We start from the raw sequence: 20,039 nt of genomic DNA, 5'->3' as shown, positions 1-20,039 counted from the left end.
GGAGATCATCTGGAAAAATCATTAGGTGTCTCATTCTAAATCATGAATTATACAGGAATCCTTACTGTGATGCATTTCACATAATCTGTTAACTGATATCTTAGATTATGTCTGTATATTACTTTATTAGATTATCTGAAGATTTCGTACTTATGCTATTCATACTTATGTTTGACCACAAAACCAGTCATAAATAGCACAGGTATATTTGTAGTAATAGCTAACAATACACTGTATATGGGTCAAAATGATTGATTTTTATTCAATGCCAAAAATCATTAGGATATTAAATAAAGATCATGTTTCATGAAGATATTTTGTAAATTTCCTACCGTAAATACATCAAAACTTAATCTTTGATTAGTAATAGGTATTGCTAAGAACTTAATTTGGACAACTTTAAAGGTGGCTTTTTTTTAAGAGTTTGATTTTTTGCACCCTCAGATTCCAGATGTTCAATTAGTTGTATCTAGGCCACATATATTCCTATCCTAACAAACCATACATCGATGGAAAGCTTATTAATTCAGCTTTCAGATGATGTAGTTTCAAAAAATGACCCTTATGACTCGTTTTGTGGTCCATGGTCACATATTGTTCATTCTGAGGACAGGTATTTGGAACAGTACCTATAAAATTACTTAAAAACATACCTATAAAATACTCTTGAAAACTATGTTTTTTATTGGTATCTAAGGATCTATAACATTCATGGAACATTTCCATTGTACAAATCATTTTTATAGTGGAAATGTTTTAAATGTTACTAAAATGTTTCTACTAAAACTCTTTTATGGAACCAAAAGGTATTTGACCAAAAGGAATGTAACTGACTGCTGTCCCAGGTTGTTCTGTGTCAGTATGCTCTCTTTCTTCTCAAATAACAACAGTTTCAACTCAGTTTTTTGAATACGAAGCAACAAAAATCAGTGGAAAGTGGATGACATCTTTTTAGAAAACAACAAAAAGGTAAAAACTGAGGATTTGTGGCCACTGCCTGCTTTTGATCCTAAGGGTCTCTGGACCCAATTATAGCATTCATTGCTGGACACGGGGATGTACTGTATCATTTACAAGCATTGGCACGACCATCTGTCAAAGCAACCAAGACCTTCTTAAGCATGTCCATGTGCTCATATCAGGTCCTTGTAATTTCTACCCCCTACAGACACCAAAGTCTGTCTGAGCCATAGTCATCTCTCTTGTAATGACTTCCTTGCTTCCCTTTTTCAAAAGCATACTGCTCTATGTGGTAAACAGCATTATTATTCTGAAAAGCCAGTGGACATTACATGTTTTTCTCAAATAGCAAGTGACTAACTACCTATTTGTAAATTAGCAGGTCAACAGAAGAACATAATACTGCTTGATCAATATTTGTGTATAAGGAAAGAGTTAAGAAAATATTAAAAATAGGACTGCATACAATCAGTCACATAATAATAAATTATGTAATAAATACGTTTTTCAAATGGATATATGGGATATTGCATAAAGAGATGTGTAAAAGTGTATGTGTAAAATAACAGTAAAAACTGATCTATTATATATATATATATATATATAAACCCTGACAAAAACATATAACAAAATTACTTAAAGGAGAAGTCCACTTCCAAAACAAAGATTCACATATAATGTAGTCACCCCCTTGTCATCCAAGATGTTCATGTCTTTCTTTCTTCAGTCGTAAAGAAATTGTTTTTTGAGGTAAACATTTCAGGATTTTTCTCCATATAATGGATTTCATTGGTGCCCGATTTTGAACTTCCAAAATGCAGTTTAAATGCGGCTTCAAACGATCCCAAATGCGGTTGTAAACGATCCCAGCCGAGAAAGAAGGGTCTTATTTAGCGAAACGATCGGTTATTTTAATCAGAATAATACAATTTATATACTTTTTAATGCCAAATGCTCGTCTCGTCTTGCTCTCCCCAAACTCTGTGTATTCTGGCTCAAGACAATTAGGGTATGTTGAAAAACTCCAATTGTATTTTCAATTCTCCCTCAACTTCAAAAATCATTTCAAAATCATCCTACATCGCTGCAGAAGCACCGACACAGTCTTTGCAAACTGAACATGCAAAGAAGATCAAACACCCTTAACAAAAAAGGTAAAACAGTGATATAGGACGATTTTGAAGTTGAGGGAGAACATGAGATGGGAATTTTTAGACATACCCTAACTGTCATGAGCCGGTACAAAAACAGTTCAGGCAGAGTAAGACAAGCTTTGGCATTAGAAAGTATATAAATTTTAAATGTATTATTTTGATTAAAATAACTGATCCTTTCGCTAGATAAGACCCTTCTTCCTCGGCTGGGATCGTTTACAACCTCATTTGGGATCGTTTGAAGTCGCATTTAAACTGCATTTTGGAAGTTCAAAATCGGGGCACCATATCAGTTCATTATATGGAGAAAAATTCTGAAATGTTTCCCTCAAAAAACATAATTTCTTTACGGCTGAAGAAAGAAAGACATGAACATCTTGGGGTTGAGTACATTATATGTGCATCTTTGTTTTGAAAGTGGACTTCTCCTTTAAACTAAACACAAAAATAGAGTAAAATATAAAAATGAAATAAAATGTATTACATCATATGCTGTTTAAATCACTACATTATCCACAAATAACACAATAATAATATTTGCTGAGAAATTAAGATAATTAACAGAGATAATTAACTGAGGTTGACTTAGGGGTTGTTAACACAGATTTTTAAAATGCTGTGTCAACATGTTTTGAGACCCTGTCTGTTCCATTCTTATGTGTACCAGTTGTCTATGAAAGCAAAACGTGTCTTGTGTGAACGGCTCTTCTTTCTGTGTTGCCTGCTCTCAGTGAGTGTGGTTTGGCAAAATGTCTTAACTGCAATAGTAGCTTTACTAGGGCTTGTGCTGAGTGTGGACTGGCAAAAACACACTGGCACTTCAGGCCTGATTTGCTCCAGTTCTAGGAAATGGAATGAGGGGGAACGATTTTTTTTTTCTTTTATCATTTAATAATATATACTTATTGTGAACATAGATAAAACTCTCGGAAAGCCAAATTGAGCTTTTATTAAAGTTTATTTGTTTAGTTTATAGGAAGGTGTAAGTTTAAGGCTGAGTTTAGGTTTAGGTTCAACACTGTAATGTAATAGCATTGTGATATACAGTAATTACATGTCAACATTTGCAAATATGTTATAAATAGGTCATTAATCTAATACCACAACAAATGGGAAATGTGAATAAGAACACTAACCAGAGCACAGAGGAGATCTACGGCCTCTAAAACCAGTTCCTGGTGGCCAATGCGGGCAATGCCCAGTTCCTCAAGGTCCTGATGGGAGATCTTCAGTAGCTGTTCTCCATTAATCTTCTCTCTCTCAAAGTTGTGCACATATTGTTGTAGGCTGTCATCCAGACCTTTACATGAAAAAAGGAAAGTGAAAAAACAGCAACATTTTAAAGGAAGGTAAGAAATGTCATTTCTGCATTTGACTTACAAAAGCAAGATGCTTTTGAACAATGTTCTGATAGGGTAACTATGCTTAAATTTTTCGGGAAACAAGCCTAAAAATGGTTTCTGTTATTGTTTCTGATTATTAGGCAAAAAGTGTAAGGGGACACTGAAAAATAACAATTTAAAACACACTGGACAACTTTGTGGAGCTGTGACCAAAACTGACGATTTTTTGTTACGTTACAATAAGTGCAGTTTTTTTGAGCTTTTCATTTAATACAGTTTTTTTTTTTTTTTTGAGTAACAAATCAGCATATTAGATTGATTTTTGAAGGATCACCGAAGACTGGAGTAATGATGCTGAAAATTCAAGTTTAATATTACTTTTTTGGAATAAATTACATTTTAAAATAGAATTTTACACTTTTTTTTTTATTGCAAATTAAGAAATAAATAAACATACAGATTTTACAGTACTTTTTGGATCAAATAAGTTCAGCTTTAGGGAACGTAAGAGACTTTTTTTCAAAAACATTTAACATTCATTCTTACCAACCCCAAACTTTTGAACAGCAGTATATGTAAGATAAATACACAAGATATGCGGGAACAAAGCAATGTTATTTCTCTAGAAATGTGCTTCCTTTCTTGACACTGCAACAGGTGTGTATAGAGCTTCCAGACATAAACATCATGTTGTTTCCACCTGCCTGAGTGTGTATATATGTGTCAAGCTGTTTAAAGAATTGACAGGTTTTGTTGTTTTTGCAAAGGGTCAACTATAATTACAGCGAACCTACTAACTCACAGAAAGTACACCTCAAAGGAAACTAATGTCAGCAGACTGGTTTAGCTGGATTCTTCAGGGCTTTGTTATGCCTAGTTCAGTTTCTTTACGCATAGATCTGTATGGTACTGTTGATGTGTTTCCTGCTTCTGTTTCCTTTTCATGTTAATCGCATGAAGCTCGATTAGAAGGATTTGCTGAGATAGCAAAAGAATGTATGTCTGACTCTTGACAAGATCGTCCACCACCCAGATACACAATGCACTCAGTCACCCAGGCTGTAACAGCAGTGAAGGACAGTGAAGGATGGTCCTGTGGGACGAGGGGGGATGGGTGTTCACCCAGTCAAAGGCACTACAGAAAGAGCAGCTGCGAAGGTCTGGCCCCGTGCCCTCGGACTCAACGGCTTGACAGGCCAGACAAAATCACTGACCTTAATATTCAATACACAGTCCACCTCCATTTATCTTTGGAAAACTCAAAGAAAGTCGAGGCTCATTCAGTGAGCGGTTGCATAGAAGTACACCTTAGTTTTTGACAGCCAAATGGATGTTTTTTGCAATTAAATAAAAATGGATAGTTTAAAATTATATTAAATGTAATTAGTTAAACTTTAGAATGTTTTGACCCACTATACAGAAATAGTTCACCCAAAGAAAAAAAAAATCTAAAAATTCTATCATCATTTACTCACGATAGCGTGACTGTCTGTCTGACATTCTTTTCTTTTGTGAAATATAAAAGAAGATATTTTGAAGAATGTTGGTAACAATTGACATCCACTGTAAAAAGAAAGTCATAGAGGTTTAAAACAACATGATGGTGAATAAATGATAAAAGAATTTCCATTTTGGGGTGAACTATTCCTGTAAGCATGACTTCTTATATGTAATTTCATAATTACCAATAATTACCTAGTGTTTCTGATCCATGGTTAAAGTGCACTGCAGTAGTACATTTGTGTTTTTTTTTAAAATATACATTCAGTACATTAAGCATACTTCCTTTTCAAAAGGGTTAACAATGACAATTGACATGAAATACCAGTTGTTCATAACAATTCCAGTGAAATTTCGCAGCACTAATAGTGTATTGCATAAAATCCTTGAAGCAAAAAAAAAAAAAAAGGTAAATAGTAACAAATTAAATGAAAACAATGAAATGTACTCTAAAACGTATGCCAATTACAGTAATTAAACCACTCCTGGTATTTTTTTTTTTCCAAGTAACTGTTCAAGTAAACAGTAATAAAGAACAAAGAAATTAATTAATGAAAATTAAAATAATTAAATAATTAAATAATTAAAATGTGGAATTATGAGTGTTACTATTTTAATGTTCCGTAATTCTTAATAAACGATACATAAAACAATCTAATCATTTTCAGTTTAAATCAGTTTCAATTACACTGTAATGCTGAATAGCTATAATTACAAATTTTGTCACCAGAAAGGCATTGACATGAGCACTGGTGTCAGTGATACCAGCCATCCTTCATAGTGCAGAGCAAAAAGATGTCATTAAGCAAATATTTTAATTATTAGATATTTAAAATACTGTCTTTATTGTTTCCAAATTAATTTGGAGATTCACTGTGGAAAAATGTTTATTACAAATTTTAATGTTGGCTGTGATTAATTACAGAAACCAGGTCGTTGTTGTTTTTTAATCGAATGACCGCTCTAGTTTCACCTCAGCTCTAGTGATTCATCTTAGAGTTGTTTCAGTTCAAAAAGAACACAATATAAAAATCACAGAGCATCAGTGTATACTGTGAGGTGAACAAAGTGAGTCTGAGTGCTAAGTTAAACCTGAGTGCAGCAATGAAAGAAATCTGGAAAGAAGTGTGTCTACAGATAATCAATACATTTTAAAGAGGTTAGTTAATGTAAAAGTGCAATTAGAGTTCTGCCTTTTAAAAGAGGATACATTTACATTCAGTTATTTAATAAACTGATAATCCTGATGCTTCATTAATAAAGACATGTGTATAATGATCCTAAATGTGAACATATGACTGTTGCTGAAAAGTTTCTATAAATGATTTATGAAACATGCTTGCTTTCAAAAAATGTTTGTCCAGCAGGAATATTAATATTATTTTAATATTATTAATATTATTATAGAGAAAATCTCTAATATAAATGAATGAATTTAAGTGATGTAATTATTAAAAACCAATTAAAATGCTGCTTATTTGCACTTGTGCATATGAATGCATGAACTCGGTTCACCACAAGCCCTCACGCTATATGTCGGCTCACTAACCACGAGGCTATCGGTGCCGACATGCATATGTATTTCTACATTTTAATTAAAAATGTCAAATTATTTGAATTATTGGTATTTGAGTAGCAGAAAGTTATGTGATGCGATCTGGGAAACCTGTCGGATGTCATGCTGGGATGTTTTCAGGAAATTCGAAAAATAGGTTGATAGATTATGTAACATTTTGTCTGTCATTTCTGAAAATATCTTGGCATAATTCACTTGTTTAGTGCAGAAAAATAGCCATTTTTTTCAGCAAGCATAAATTACTGTTTAGCTATCAAAATAAACCACGTAACATATTTAATAACAGTGTATCAATGCACATTCCCCACCAGTCCAGTGTAAACTACGGCACGCAAAGCTTTTTTATTTACTTATTTTTTAATATGGTGAGATGGCAGAGCGCAAGAGAGAACATCTGAAGTAGCTGTTCACTTAAACTTAAAATCTTACTCATCTCAATCTTGGTGATGTCAGTGCCCTAAACAATGTTATAACAAACTATTTCACATCCAGAGATGAAGGATCAAATGATGAAGTTACTAAAGAGGAGGAGTCCCTTGACAGTCTATTTCATGCAGAGTGCACGAACAGTTGCGCTGCGCTCGCTTTTCTAAATGTAAACTACAAGGTACACGATTTGTGCTATCTAAACATACAAGCGGTGATCAAAAGTTCAGAGACTATGCCCATGATAAACAATGGAAAACTGTCCTCTTCAGGGTAACGTTAGTCTGTTTGTGTAACGATGCAGTATAGCGCTCCTGACAGCTCTCGTTAAAAATGAAAGTGTAACCAGTATCACTTTAAACCCGTTTTTCTCAAAATTCCATTCCTGAAAATCATAGCTATCAGCCATAACTTTTGTTACGTTCAAGCTACAAAAGGACAAAATAAAAACAGTTTTGGAAAGGGCTTGAACCCAGCTTTAATATGGTATCAAAACCTAAAAACCACCATGTGTTGGGTTTTCCTAGATCACATCACATCTGCTTTTTAGGTTGTGTCTACATGAGAAATGAGAATCCTGATTTGTTCCTCACCTGATTTAGGATAAATTTATGCTCAAATTCGATTGTATGTGTGTTTTATAAATGAAGCCCCTAGTGAGGATCACACTACAGAAACAGGGAGGGCCTGGATGTTTTTTCACCTAAAAATCTCTATTACTAAACACCACATAGCTCAACTACACCTTGTTTTTTCTCTACAGCTTCTTTTTGTCTAAGACTTGTTAAAGTATCATGTTTCTGATCAAAATTGGATAATTACACAGTTGGCTAAGTCTACAGTCATGTTTTTGCAAACCTGGCTCTTGCTCAAACAGACTTTGATGTGATAACTGATAAACCCAACACCTTGTGCTCTGAAACTAAAACCGGCACATCTGTTCTTACAGGATGTGCCCCCAGCTCTCTGTACAGCGTGGAGGCAACCCTTCCCAAAGCCATCCCTGTAAGTCTCACAGCGTAAGTCTCGCTCACACTGGCCCCATGTCAACAGAATGGCAAGCTGTGGTTCTCAGGGGTTTGATTACATGAGAGAGAAAGCCCTTCCACCATCCAGAATGAAGGGCCTCCCAGTGGGAGTCTGACCTCCCTCTCCACACATACTCATATGCAGCGTGCACAATAGCCACTGCCACTGGAACTCTCGATCATTCTATTGAGACTTCCAGTAAACCTGTGGGGATTGAAGGAATGTCCATTGTTTTTGGGCGGCGACCCTTTGTGGGAATTTCACAATTCCACAATGGTGCACAATTTCCATAGACATTTGTTATTGTGAAGGCAACAATTAGAAAAAAAATCTTCTGCGTGTGAAACCTCTCATTAGATGCAAGAACCAAATGAGTAAACAGAGCATAGCAGAGGTGTGGTTAGTGTAAAAACATAATAAATCAAATAAAATATGAGGTGCTGTATGGTAAATTCTAGGGTATCTTCACGGTAAACTTTTAATCATATATTTTTTTGCTCAAAAAATATGAGATTCAGAATTTCATCAGAATTACCGCACTTTCACATAAGCAAAAAAAAACAAGTGAAGAGAATGTCAAATCAAGAGAATGTCATATCCTGTTTCATATGTTGCGTGTTTCATATCATCATTGCTTTTTCCAAAATATAGAGAGAGTGTGCGCGCATAGTTGCCAGGTTGGAAAGATGAAGTACAGAACTGGCTCTTCCTTTGCTCTTCCTTGGCTTCCTCTGTCATAGACTTTTAGTCAATGCAGTTTTGAGACAAAGAACTGATTTTTTTGGTATCACACACGACTTGGGTATCAGACAGAGCGGATATCTTTACAGGATGTGGTAAACAGACTAGATCTAATATTTCCGGCACTGAGATTCAATCTAACAAAATCAACGTGATAACGTCAGTCACTTCTATTGATTGGATTTTAGCAGCTCGTATAACAATCAATACTGTCCATCTGATTTGCAAATTTGCCTGCAGTTCAGCTTAAGAAATCCACACAGAAAAGAAAGGCAGCTGGATGAGTTTTTTTTCACCCCTCTTTTTTGAAACGAGAGACAAGAGGGACAAAAAGCTTTTAGAATTACAGGTTTTAAGAAGATGCTCTGGGCCAAATGGCTGCTTTTGCTATTCCGTTTGCCATTTTAGATGAAAATACAGGGTGGAAAAAAACTGAAAAAAGTCCTTCAGGGACAGGAAACTTAACTGACAGGTTTGCTATCATCATCTCTATCAGAAATAACTGACTAGAAAGAGGACTAGTTCTGGGTCAGTGAGTTCAGCTGAAGAATGACCTCTGTAATATGTATTATACGTATGGCTTTTTTGATGTAAACTTGCTCGGTAGCTCACCTGGTAGAGCTTAAAGACTTGTAAAAGCAAACTAAAATGGCATGATTGCTTAGGCAAATGCATTTATGTTTGTGTTAACACTATCAGTTAGGTTTAGGGTTGGGTTAAGCATAGATGGGAATTCTTGATAGAGCATTAACATTTTAGTGTCACGCAACTTTTAGTGATACTTCCTGGACATTTTACTTTAAAAGTGTTGTGAAATGTGCAAGAAGCAGCATTATATCATTTTAAAGAAATGTTATCCCAGTCATGTTGTTCCAAAGAGCTTGGGTTGGAAACAAAACCTCACTGGACAGTGACTGATTTGAAACAAGTAGGACATGCATAGAAATGCATGCAAAAACTATGACTGATCATTATGCCTTTCTATGTGCAATCCCTTTAACAAATAAAGCAATAATAAAGACAACAAAGTGACTTTAGTATATGCGTGTATGCGTACAATGCACAACATGAACTTCATCATCAGCAGAGCAATGAATATTCACAGCGTGATTTATGCAGTTTATTAAAATTATGCTTCTAACCCCACATACTCTTTTTTCATCTGCGTGCCATGAATTCCTCTGCACTAATTAATGGGAGCACAAAATGGTGACATTGTCCCAGCCCACTGTTTCATAGTCAAAAAAATTAAGAGATCGGACAGCAGCAAAGTAACTGCAACAACAATAAGCATTTGCGTTTGTGTTAAGAGATAGTACTCAAATTTAAAAGAGGACAAAGACATTCTTATCAGTCACATCATATGGACAGAGACAGCACAAACACTGGATGAGGATGAATATTTCCAGTGCATGGGTTAAATGCCCATTTTGCTATTTAGCAGTACTCTTAAATAAGCATGTTTGGCTTTTTTGTGTACACAAAACTAAAGTATACTTTGTGCTTGAACCAAATGTTCTCTGTACACTCAATTTGTAAAGTGCCTTTATTATTATTTGCCCATAGCTCTGGCTGTTGTTTACAGTTGCATAAGAAATAGAGAAGAGATTAGGATTTTTCAACTTTTAAAAGGTTTAAATAGGGCAGGGCAATATGGGAAAAAAAATACCTTGATTTTTTTTTTTTTTATATTAGTCGATATTGATATTTATCACAATAAATGTCAAATTTTTCTTTCTTTCAAGTTTAAAGGCAGATTTTGCTACAATGTGAAAGTTGTAAAAACCAGACAGTAATTGTGGCTTTAAAATATTCTTTATGGTCAGACTATGACAAAGACATGTTTTTTTAATTATTTACAGTTTTTCCAGTCATTTTTCCTTAACAAAAAAAAAAAAAAATCTTAATAAAAAAACTTAGTTCTACATGTTCTAATGAGTAATTTTTTTTTTTTCAAATTAAGAAAAAGGTTTGTGTTACCTGATAATATTAATAATAATATAACATTTTTGTCTCTTAGAAATACACATTTGATAGTAGCTTGAGTTTGGATGCAGATGTAGATTTATGTCTATTATGAAAATCAATAATATCTATAAAAATTGTAGCAACCTCATTTTTATATGGTAAAATTTAATTGTTCTGACTGTTTGAGGGTTTTTTTTTTAATTAACCATTGCTCTTCCATAGTAGCATGCATTTAGATCATGATGATAACAGTTAAAACCACAAATACAGCACCTCAATAACATGGTGAAAATGTAATATAGTTTCTAGGTTAATTTCTAGCTTAATCAGAAAAAAACAATACTGTAATTATATGCCATTACCCATCCTTCAATACATTTAATACATGTCTACATTAATAATATAATAAGATTCAACACAAATATACCCACATTTTTGACCCAATACCACTGTAGTGCAGTTAGTGCTACTACAATAAATCTATGGTAAATGATGGCTATTTGTAGATTAAAAAGCCTTCTGACTGAATTGTTGCGTACAGTTTCTCTCCTGTTTGTCAAGGCTGTACCATCTAGCTATAAACCGAGTTATTTGTGTTCTTCATTGAATTCAAGCGGTTCACACTGGATCTCACAGCACTGTTTAGTGACCGAGACATTAGCGAGTGAACGTATCTGCTCTAGTAAGTTGAACGTTGATCCGAGCGGATAACAACAAAACACTGGTGATTGCAACAACAATTGATGCTCATGTTTACATTTTGGCAAAGACATTTTACAATTTATAATTTCTTGAAGAGAATCAGCACAGACACTGGACAAAGATGAATCTTTCTAGTGAGTATGCATGAACTGCCTGTGCTTGTATATTTTAAGTATATTGCGAAAGGCTGTCTGTTTGGCTGTAAATACACTAAACATACTCATTAAAACCAAACTGTACTTTAGCTTAAAGTGATTGGTGGGACTTCCCTACTTTCCTTCCCATATTGAGCCCTGCAATTTCTAATTTTGTTCATTTTTCTGTGCTTGTGAGCACTTCTTTAAAAATGACTGTATGATTTACATAATAACACAACGCAGGTGGTTTCACACATTCCGCTTGTCTGAACACAGAAACTGTGTGGTTTCTGCCCAGCAGTCATTCATAGACAGACCTGTTCGAGCCGCTCAGGGTTCTCACGCTTGCCAAAATCTCCTCATTAACTCCTTATACAGTAATTGTTGTGGCTGAACGGCGCAGACACCATGAAAGTCAGTCTGAGAGACCTGTAATCAGAAGTAGCTTTGAAAACAAAAAGGCATCTGTGACTGGGTCTACCCTTACCAAACTCTGCCACATCGCCTTCTGCCAAACCATAATTACAGAGACAAACCTCCCATGTTACCCCCATATCTTAACAACTACCTTGTTACACCCTTATTTTAGCATAAAATGTACTGAACCAATGGACAACATCTTAATTATGAAATTCCTGCATTATCTTTCTGCTCGTTGGTTGCAAACAGACCCAATATAGAGTAAAAAGTGTAAGCAGATCCAGAAGACAACATAAACCTCAAAGGAATGTGTTGCCCTTTCTTTGGGTGGTTGTGGATCTTCCTGCTGAAAGAAGACAAAATGCAATAACAACAAAAAATGTAAGAAAACTTTTTGGAAACATGCATCTGCCTGTGCAAAGTTAAATTCAATCTCTCATGTCACAACCAGCCAAAAAGCAAACCTGGTTAGCCTTGCTTTATACTATCTGCAAAAGATACCAGGATGAGACGTTACATAACTGAATGAATGTGACCACAAGTTTCAGCTTTACCAAAATACAGACCTCAAATTTTCCATTGCAAAGTTTCCATTATCAGCATATTTCAAGCAGTTACGATTTTCATATTCCACTTGCAAATATTTTGTGAAAGCAAATAATAAAACTAAACTTGTTTTCTGATTTGAATGCAGACGGATCATCACAAATCTGCATTTATCATCACAGTTCTACAGTTTTGCCAGCAGCATTTTCACACTCACACTCAGATGAGATGAATTTAGAAACATCACAGTGATTTACAGATAGACAAATAAACTTTATCAAAAAAAAAAAATGTTTCTAGTTTTTAATGGATTGTCATTTTGATGAACCAAGATCTTTGTCTATGCTGTATTCACTGTTGATGCTTGAGCAAAACATTATTATATACATATTCATAGCACCCCTGCCGTCACCACAACAAGCTTTTCTACTTCCAATGTCAAAGTCTGCCTATTTTGTAATCGTTCTGGCTTTTTACATGGAGTGAAAAATTACAGCCGCATCAGTGCAGAACACTTATGAGCAGATCATTCCTCTTTAGCTTGGCTTGAAATAAATATGAATTAACGTAAGTGTTGAAAGAAATAATACAACTTACTGAAATGTGTCATGTAATCACTCAGTCAGAGTTTCAAGTGCAAAATGATGTCAACAGCTTGTAAATATATCAAGAAATGTTACATTTTCCCTTGGAAATCCAGTGTCTATTAACTTGTGAGTCAGCTAGAACATTGTGATAAATATATACACCATATTGCATATTATTCATATTTTCTTTCTTGTTTTTAATTTTTTTACTTTATTTATTTTTTAAATTTGTTTAAAGGGGTCATCGGATGCCCATTTTCCACAAGTTGATATGATTCTTTAGGGTCTTAATGAAAAGTCTATAATATACTTTGGTTAAAAATACTCAATTGTTGTGTAAAACAACACCCTATTTACCTTGTCAAAATGATCTCTGCAAAAATCATCTCATTCTAAGGGGTTGTTCCTTTAAATGCAAATGAGCTCTGCTCGCCCCGCCCCTCTCTTCTCTCTGTGGAGTGACGATTTTGTTTACTTTAGCCACATTTAGCCACGTAACTACCACATTATAAGGAAAGGCAATCGCAAAGATTCATTAAAAAATGCTTATACACACTTCTGCTGTAAGTGAAGCTGGATCACGAATGATTCGCCCAAACATAGACGCATTTATGAAGATCGGGAGGCGCATTCCCTTCACAAACAAATGTAATCCACTGCATCTTCAGCGGCTCAGATGTCAGGAGTAAATGACGACCACTACATTCATTATTACATCCAGCAACACAACACCTCAATCGCTCAATCGGAGATATTCTTGTCTAACTTACATCCCTGCTTCAGCATCGAAACAAGGAAAGTTACTGGACTGTGACAGCTGGTCTGAGGTAAGAGCTCATGTCAATCAACTATTGTGGGAGCGGCCTCTGTCGGTGTGACGCCACACTGACAGGCATCTGAGAATGGCTCGATTTAAAAAAGGGGATATTATTTTTACAGATTAATTAAAAACCACTGCATGGATTTTTATCATTATAGGGTAGATTTGTACATACACTGCCAACACACATTAATGTTCAAACAACATGAAAAAGTGAAGTTTGCATCCGATGACCCCTTTAAATATATATATATATATATATATATTTTTTTTTCTCTCATCTAAATGAAAATTTTCAATTTGGTATCAGTCTCTCAGTGAAAAAATCATTTTGGTGAATCACCAATATTTACATATCACATGCCACAATATATACAGTATATCACTATACCACCCAGGCCTACAGGTCAAAGAAGGTTGGAGACAGTGATCTGCTATATGTCTGTTATTTCAGCTCTCTCCCAAGAAACACACAACAGTGTAACAAAGAAAAAAATGTCTTCATTTACTAATCAATTGTAGTGCATGAAAGCAGCACTCTAGGGGAGTATTAGGTTTCACTGAAGTTATGCAAGTTAACTCCTTATACTTAAGTATAAAAATGAGGTAAATCAATACTTTGCGAACATATGAATAGATCCTCAGTGAAAAATGAAAGAGTGGACAAAGGATATTATGGCTGGTGTCTTTTAAAGTGTGTGAAAATTATCGCTGTAGATGAGTCACATCCACCAAGCTGTTCTCAGTGAATGACAGCATGAGCGACTGACTCAACCCTGTGATGTTGTTACTCTGGGATCTCACACAAACACAAACCCCTCTGACTGACGCACAGGAGACTGATGTCAAGCACGTACATGCATTTATTGAGATGGCATGCCGGAATATGCTGGAATCCTTTTGCAATATGTAGATTGATTGTCCCCAAATAAAACCCCAACTGTTTAAATACAAAGCAAATCATTTGTAACCTTCAGGATACAGGCATTTGCATGCATATATGCAAGTATGCATTGAACAAAGACTCCATAAATTAAAGTTTGTTTTTTTTACACATGAAGGCGAGAGCAGGATTTCCCATAATGCCCTGATGCAGTTCAGGCTCTTTGTCTGTGCATGCACAGTAACACCCTTCCTCTGTTTACCCGAATGCAGGTGCTGGATGAGGGGTATTATAATGTGACCTTTACACCGTGCAATGGGAGACCCAATTCTTTTGTGTTTTCGTGAGCAGTGGAAACACACCAGAACTACAGCAACCCTGTCAATCACTGCAGTCCACTCAACTAACTTTATTTGTTTGTTTTAGTATTTTTGTTATAATTAATAGAACAATTATAAAGATATGTTTTTGCAAAGACTGAAAGCACACACAACATTATTTCTATTGCTACTGTTTGTGCTATGGACAAAAATGATACCACAAATTGCAGCCATGATGTCAAAACCCAAAAGACTATTTCACCATGAGTTCTACAGTTTCTGAATAAAACATGGTCTGTGGTAAATATAAGTGGATAATATTTGGACATTTTGCCCTACAATGTAAATCACACACCCATACTGAAAACAATTTAAATCAGTTATGTTTCTTTTTAAAAATATATCAAGCTTGGGGTGTAAAACTGGTTTGACGTCATTTTGAACAAAATCAGGCCAAAAAGAAGTTCATTTGAAGATTGTTTCAGCAGTTCAAAACAGCTTAAGTCAACTTTTCATGAATGTTTTCCCTTTGAACTACCATTGGTCTATGGCTCCACCTACTTTGATGTGGAAATCCCATTCATTTCTTCTGTTCTGTTCTTCTCTTCATGTAAAAACAAGAACACACTGGAAAGCTACTTTACAGTAAGAACAGTTGTAATTCTAATTGAATGAAACACTGTTTTTCATGTTTAATACTGTAAAGCTGCTATATAAATGAACATGACCTGACTTGACTGGAGTGCCAAAGCTAGTGCAAGCATTTCTACATTACTATGATCAGACACTTTCTTGACTGCTGTTTTTTCAACACTGTCATAAGTCGTAAGTAGCACGGCTATATTTGTAGCAATAGCCAACAATATATTGTATGGGTCAAAATGATTGGTCTTTCTTTTATGCCAAAAATCATTAGGATATTAAGTAAAGGTCATGTTCCATGAAGATATTTTGTAAATTTCGTACCGTAATTATATCAAAACTTCATTTGTGATTAGTAATATGCACTGCTAAGAATTTCATTTGTACAACTTTAAAGGTGATTTTTGCAATATTTTGATTTTTTTGCACCCTCAGATTTCAGATTTTCAAATAGTTGTATCTCGGCCAAATATCGTCCTATCCTAACAAACCATACAACAATGGACAGCTTATTTTTCAGCTTTCAGATGATAAAATATGAGATCATATAAATCTCAACTTCAAAAAACTGACCCTTATGATTGTTTTTGTGGTCCAGGGTTACGTAACCGTTAAATGAAAAAAATAAAATCAAAATAATTTTTGCATGCAAACAGTTTTGGAGGAATGGAAGTTTCATTCCAAAGAAATCTTATTTTGTGCTTCTAAGATGAACAAAACCCTTATGGGTTTGTAACAACATGAGGTTGAGTATATAATGACAGATTTTTAATTGTATGAACTGAAGTTTAAATGAACACCTAGTTTCCCCAAGAACTGAAGATGGTCATCAAAATATAACTTTGCCCCCCAGAGCTTACTTCTGTCCCTTTCACTGATGAACTTGTGTGTTTAGTAGGCATTCCATTTGTTCCTGAGGATTAGCCTTTTGCCGCAGTGAACCCACATTGTCCCGTCCAACTTTCTGCCTGGCTAGGCACCCATGGAGGGGCAGTGAACTGTGTGTGATGTGCTACCTGAGGTGGCGTTTCCCCCATTGTGTTAAGCTGCGTGTTTATAGAGATCACTGCTCTTATGCTGGCACTACAAAGCTAAAGTGATCTGGGAGATTTGCATTGGGTTGTTCAGTTCTGAATGCAAAAGCCAGCAGGCTCACGCCTTGCCACCTCAGTGCTGTCATAAACAGAGCATGGATTCATGCAAATATCAACGGATTTTCAAAGTGGGATCAAAGGTCTTGTGTGGAAAAGTAGAGTGTAGTGAGACAGGATCAATGGCATAGAATTCTGTACTGTATTTGTGTCCGCATTGTGTCTGTACGTCCATACTGCACTCTACTAAAATACAGTCCAGTAAAATTAAAGAAGAGAACAGGAAATTCCAGGCACCTCTTCCATTTAAACTGCAGCAGAGAATCTCCATTAAATATTTACGAGAATTTCGTGAAGACACCATATGGTGACACCAAGATCTAAGGGTTGACATATGGTGTTGTGGTTACGTGGATGGAAAACATTAGATTAAAGCATTAATATAATTAACACAACCTATGGAAACAGTGCACTTGTTGGTTCCACATCACAGGCAGTCTTACCTAACTTGCAAAATGTTCTTCAACATATATATATTCCTGTCATTCAAGTTTACAGATATGGAACTTGTGTTGTCTGTGAACAAGTAGCAAGTAATTGTTATCATACTTTTAGCAATGCAAAACATTAACTATTTCCACCATCCCCAGGCTGGTCAAGATGATATTGTTTTCCCCAGAATATCTTAAAATGTCGCTGTCACATCTATTAAATGCCATGATTTGGAAATCTACCATTTTTACCATACAAAAGGCATTTTTGACAATGAGATCATTGTTAAAATTATCCCTCATAAATGCTAAACATAAAAAAACACAGACAAGTTCAGAAGCTTCAAGATGTTTATGCAGTCACATGACTGCAATTCATATAAATGTTTTTATATGGAACGGTTAGAGACAGGTATCATAGCATGGTTAGGTTTAGCGGTTGGTTAAGGGCAGGTTTTGGAGCAACATTGTAATTTGGTGTAATTACGTAAAATAATTACAGATGCAATTACATGCAGGAAGTATTTAAATATGTCAAATATAAAAACATGTTTGTACAAAAAAAGTGCATTGTATCAAATGAATCATAGTGTCAAACAGAACCTGTGTTAACAGTGCTATTTTAAATGAGTGTGTGTTAATGTGCTATTATCGCGTTGACTTCGTCAACCCTAAGTTCTACACAAGATTTTTTTCTTCGCACGAGTTGCAATCCAACACGTTTTTCCTCCCTCTTTTAACTGATAGGATGTAATCGGCCCTGCGCTTCGTCAGTTTTTAATCAGCAAATGTCTAATTAAATGTTTACAAAAATTGGCCAATACCAATTAATGGCCAATACATTGGTGCATGCCTAATTATTATAGTACTTTTATGGTGCTTTTGCATCATTTAGGTCATTTAGAGGTTTTGAAACTTGATCATCTCAATAGTTTAAGAATTCAGGTTTTTTTTTTTTTTTTTGGATGCATCTGAAGTTTTAAAAAAGAATGTTAGGCACCCAGCTGTCCTTCAACACGTGTGGGAGTAGAAAAGGAGGACTGAAACATAACTTGTAAGTGTGAAATTATTCACTCCAGTTTCTGCAGAACATTCCATGAATATACTCCAAATCAGTTTTAAAGATCTGACATTCAACTTTTACTGTTCATGCATGTTTGCATGAAAGTAAGCATGAGAATGGGAAAAGTCAATTGTAAAAAAAAACAGCTAGACCATGCAATAAATGAAATGTGATAAAGATCTAAAGGTAACAGTAGAATAACACATGTTAAAGTGCATAATACATCTTAGTAAAAATAAATTAAATGCACCTGGCAGGTTGGTTACTCTTCCCTGGAAAAAAAATACATTTACTTCAACTGACTCTTGTGAGCACAAAGAAATCCAAAAATAAATAAAGCAGCACTGACAATAAAGAGAAGCCTCCACTGTAACCTTTTAAAGCCTTAGGGCATTTCATTCAACAGAGAACGGATGCTCTTGGTTTTTTTCTGCATGTTTGCAATATAGTAGTAGAGTTTACACTTCCATAGCACCATATTTGCTCAAAGGCTATTCAGATTTCATTCAGAGTCATACGGCATAGCAGTTAAAGACTTAAAACCTGGTAGCTGAATGTTGTTGGTTCAAACCCTGCAACGGTTGATCCACTAACTGTCATCATTGTGCCCTTAAGCAAGTTATAACTCAAGGAGAGCCGTACTGAGTCAACAGGTGTACTGTCAGATAAATGACAGTATGATTATTTTTAAGTAGTTTGAGAGGCAAAAACATAACTTTTTACAGAGTTCTTATGTCTTAGATGCCAAGTCAAATTCAAGGGGGTGTGCCAGAAAAATTTGCCTGTGTAAAAATCTAGAAATACATTTTATTACTTTATGGACAATGAACCAAGTAAACAACTGAACTACTTTTTTAACTTTTTAAATTTTTACTTAATTTTAAGTATTTGACAACCTTTTAAGGCCCACTGATACAAAGACTTTTTATTTGAAAATATTTATTCTTGGAAAGAGATTATTTGTACTTGGGACATCATAGAGAAGGACATATTCATATATTTCTTAACAGATCTAGTGAGAAAATGCAACTATTTTATGTGTTGGTGATTTGTACAAAAATATCTGTAGAATTTTTAGAATTTTTTAGGCAAAAAAGGTTGACCACTAACAACCTAAAATAACCCTCAGTGGGCCATAAACAGATCGTACAAAAACAGATTGCCACCAATTTGCCAAAACAGCAGTAGTATATTTCGCTCACAATTTCATGATGAAATTGAGACATACTGCGGAAACTGAGGAATTTATATTACAATAACCCATTATTATTTATTATGAAATTATCATGAAATATCATGATATGCTTAAATATTTTATTCTAATTTTTTCTCATTTCACACAGATTACAAATGGACCCTAACAGGCCTAATAATAATAATAATAATAATGATGATGATGTTGTGGAGCTCAACTCTAATGCACGCAAGAACAAGCGGTCCATTTCACATTAGACTTTTACTTTAATATGATCTTACATTGATCTTTACACAATAATGCCAGGTCTGAAACTCACAAGACAGTGTTCCAATTTGACTCGCATTTACACTTGGACAAATGTTTTAATTCCAATATATCTGCAATTCACTGCTACTCATGAGCAAGTTCTTCAACACTGAAGAATAGTCCTTTATGTGCCAAT

At 34.9% G+C, this 20,039-nt stretch overlaps 1 protein-coding gene across 1 annotated transcript in view; it reads right to left on the bottom strand.

Annotated features, from left to right (window-relative positions):
* LOC127179490 (connector enhancer of kinase suppressor of ras 3) overlaps positions 1-20,039 on the bottom strand; it is a 43,408-nt gene that overhangs the window by 22,660 nt on the left and 709 nt on the right. The window contains exon 2 of the mRNA XM_051133032.1: positions 3,251-3,414. Within this exon, the coding sequence (XP_050988989.1) occupies positions 3,251-3,414 (164 nt within the window). The remainder of the gene's footprint in view (positions 1-3,250; positions 3,415-20,039) is intronic.

Source organism: Labeo rohita, chromosome 17 (genome assembly GCF_022985175.1).
Source record: "Labeo rohita strain BAU-BD-2019 chromosome 17, IGBB_LRoh.1.0, whole genome shotgun sequence".
NCBI classification, from domain to species: Eukaryota; Metazoa; Chordata; class Actinopteri; order Cypriniformes; family Cyprinidae; genus Labeo; species Labeo rohita.
This window is presented reverse-complemented; position numbering and strand designations above follow the sequence as displayed.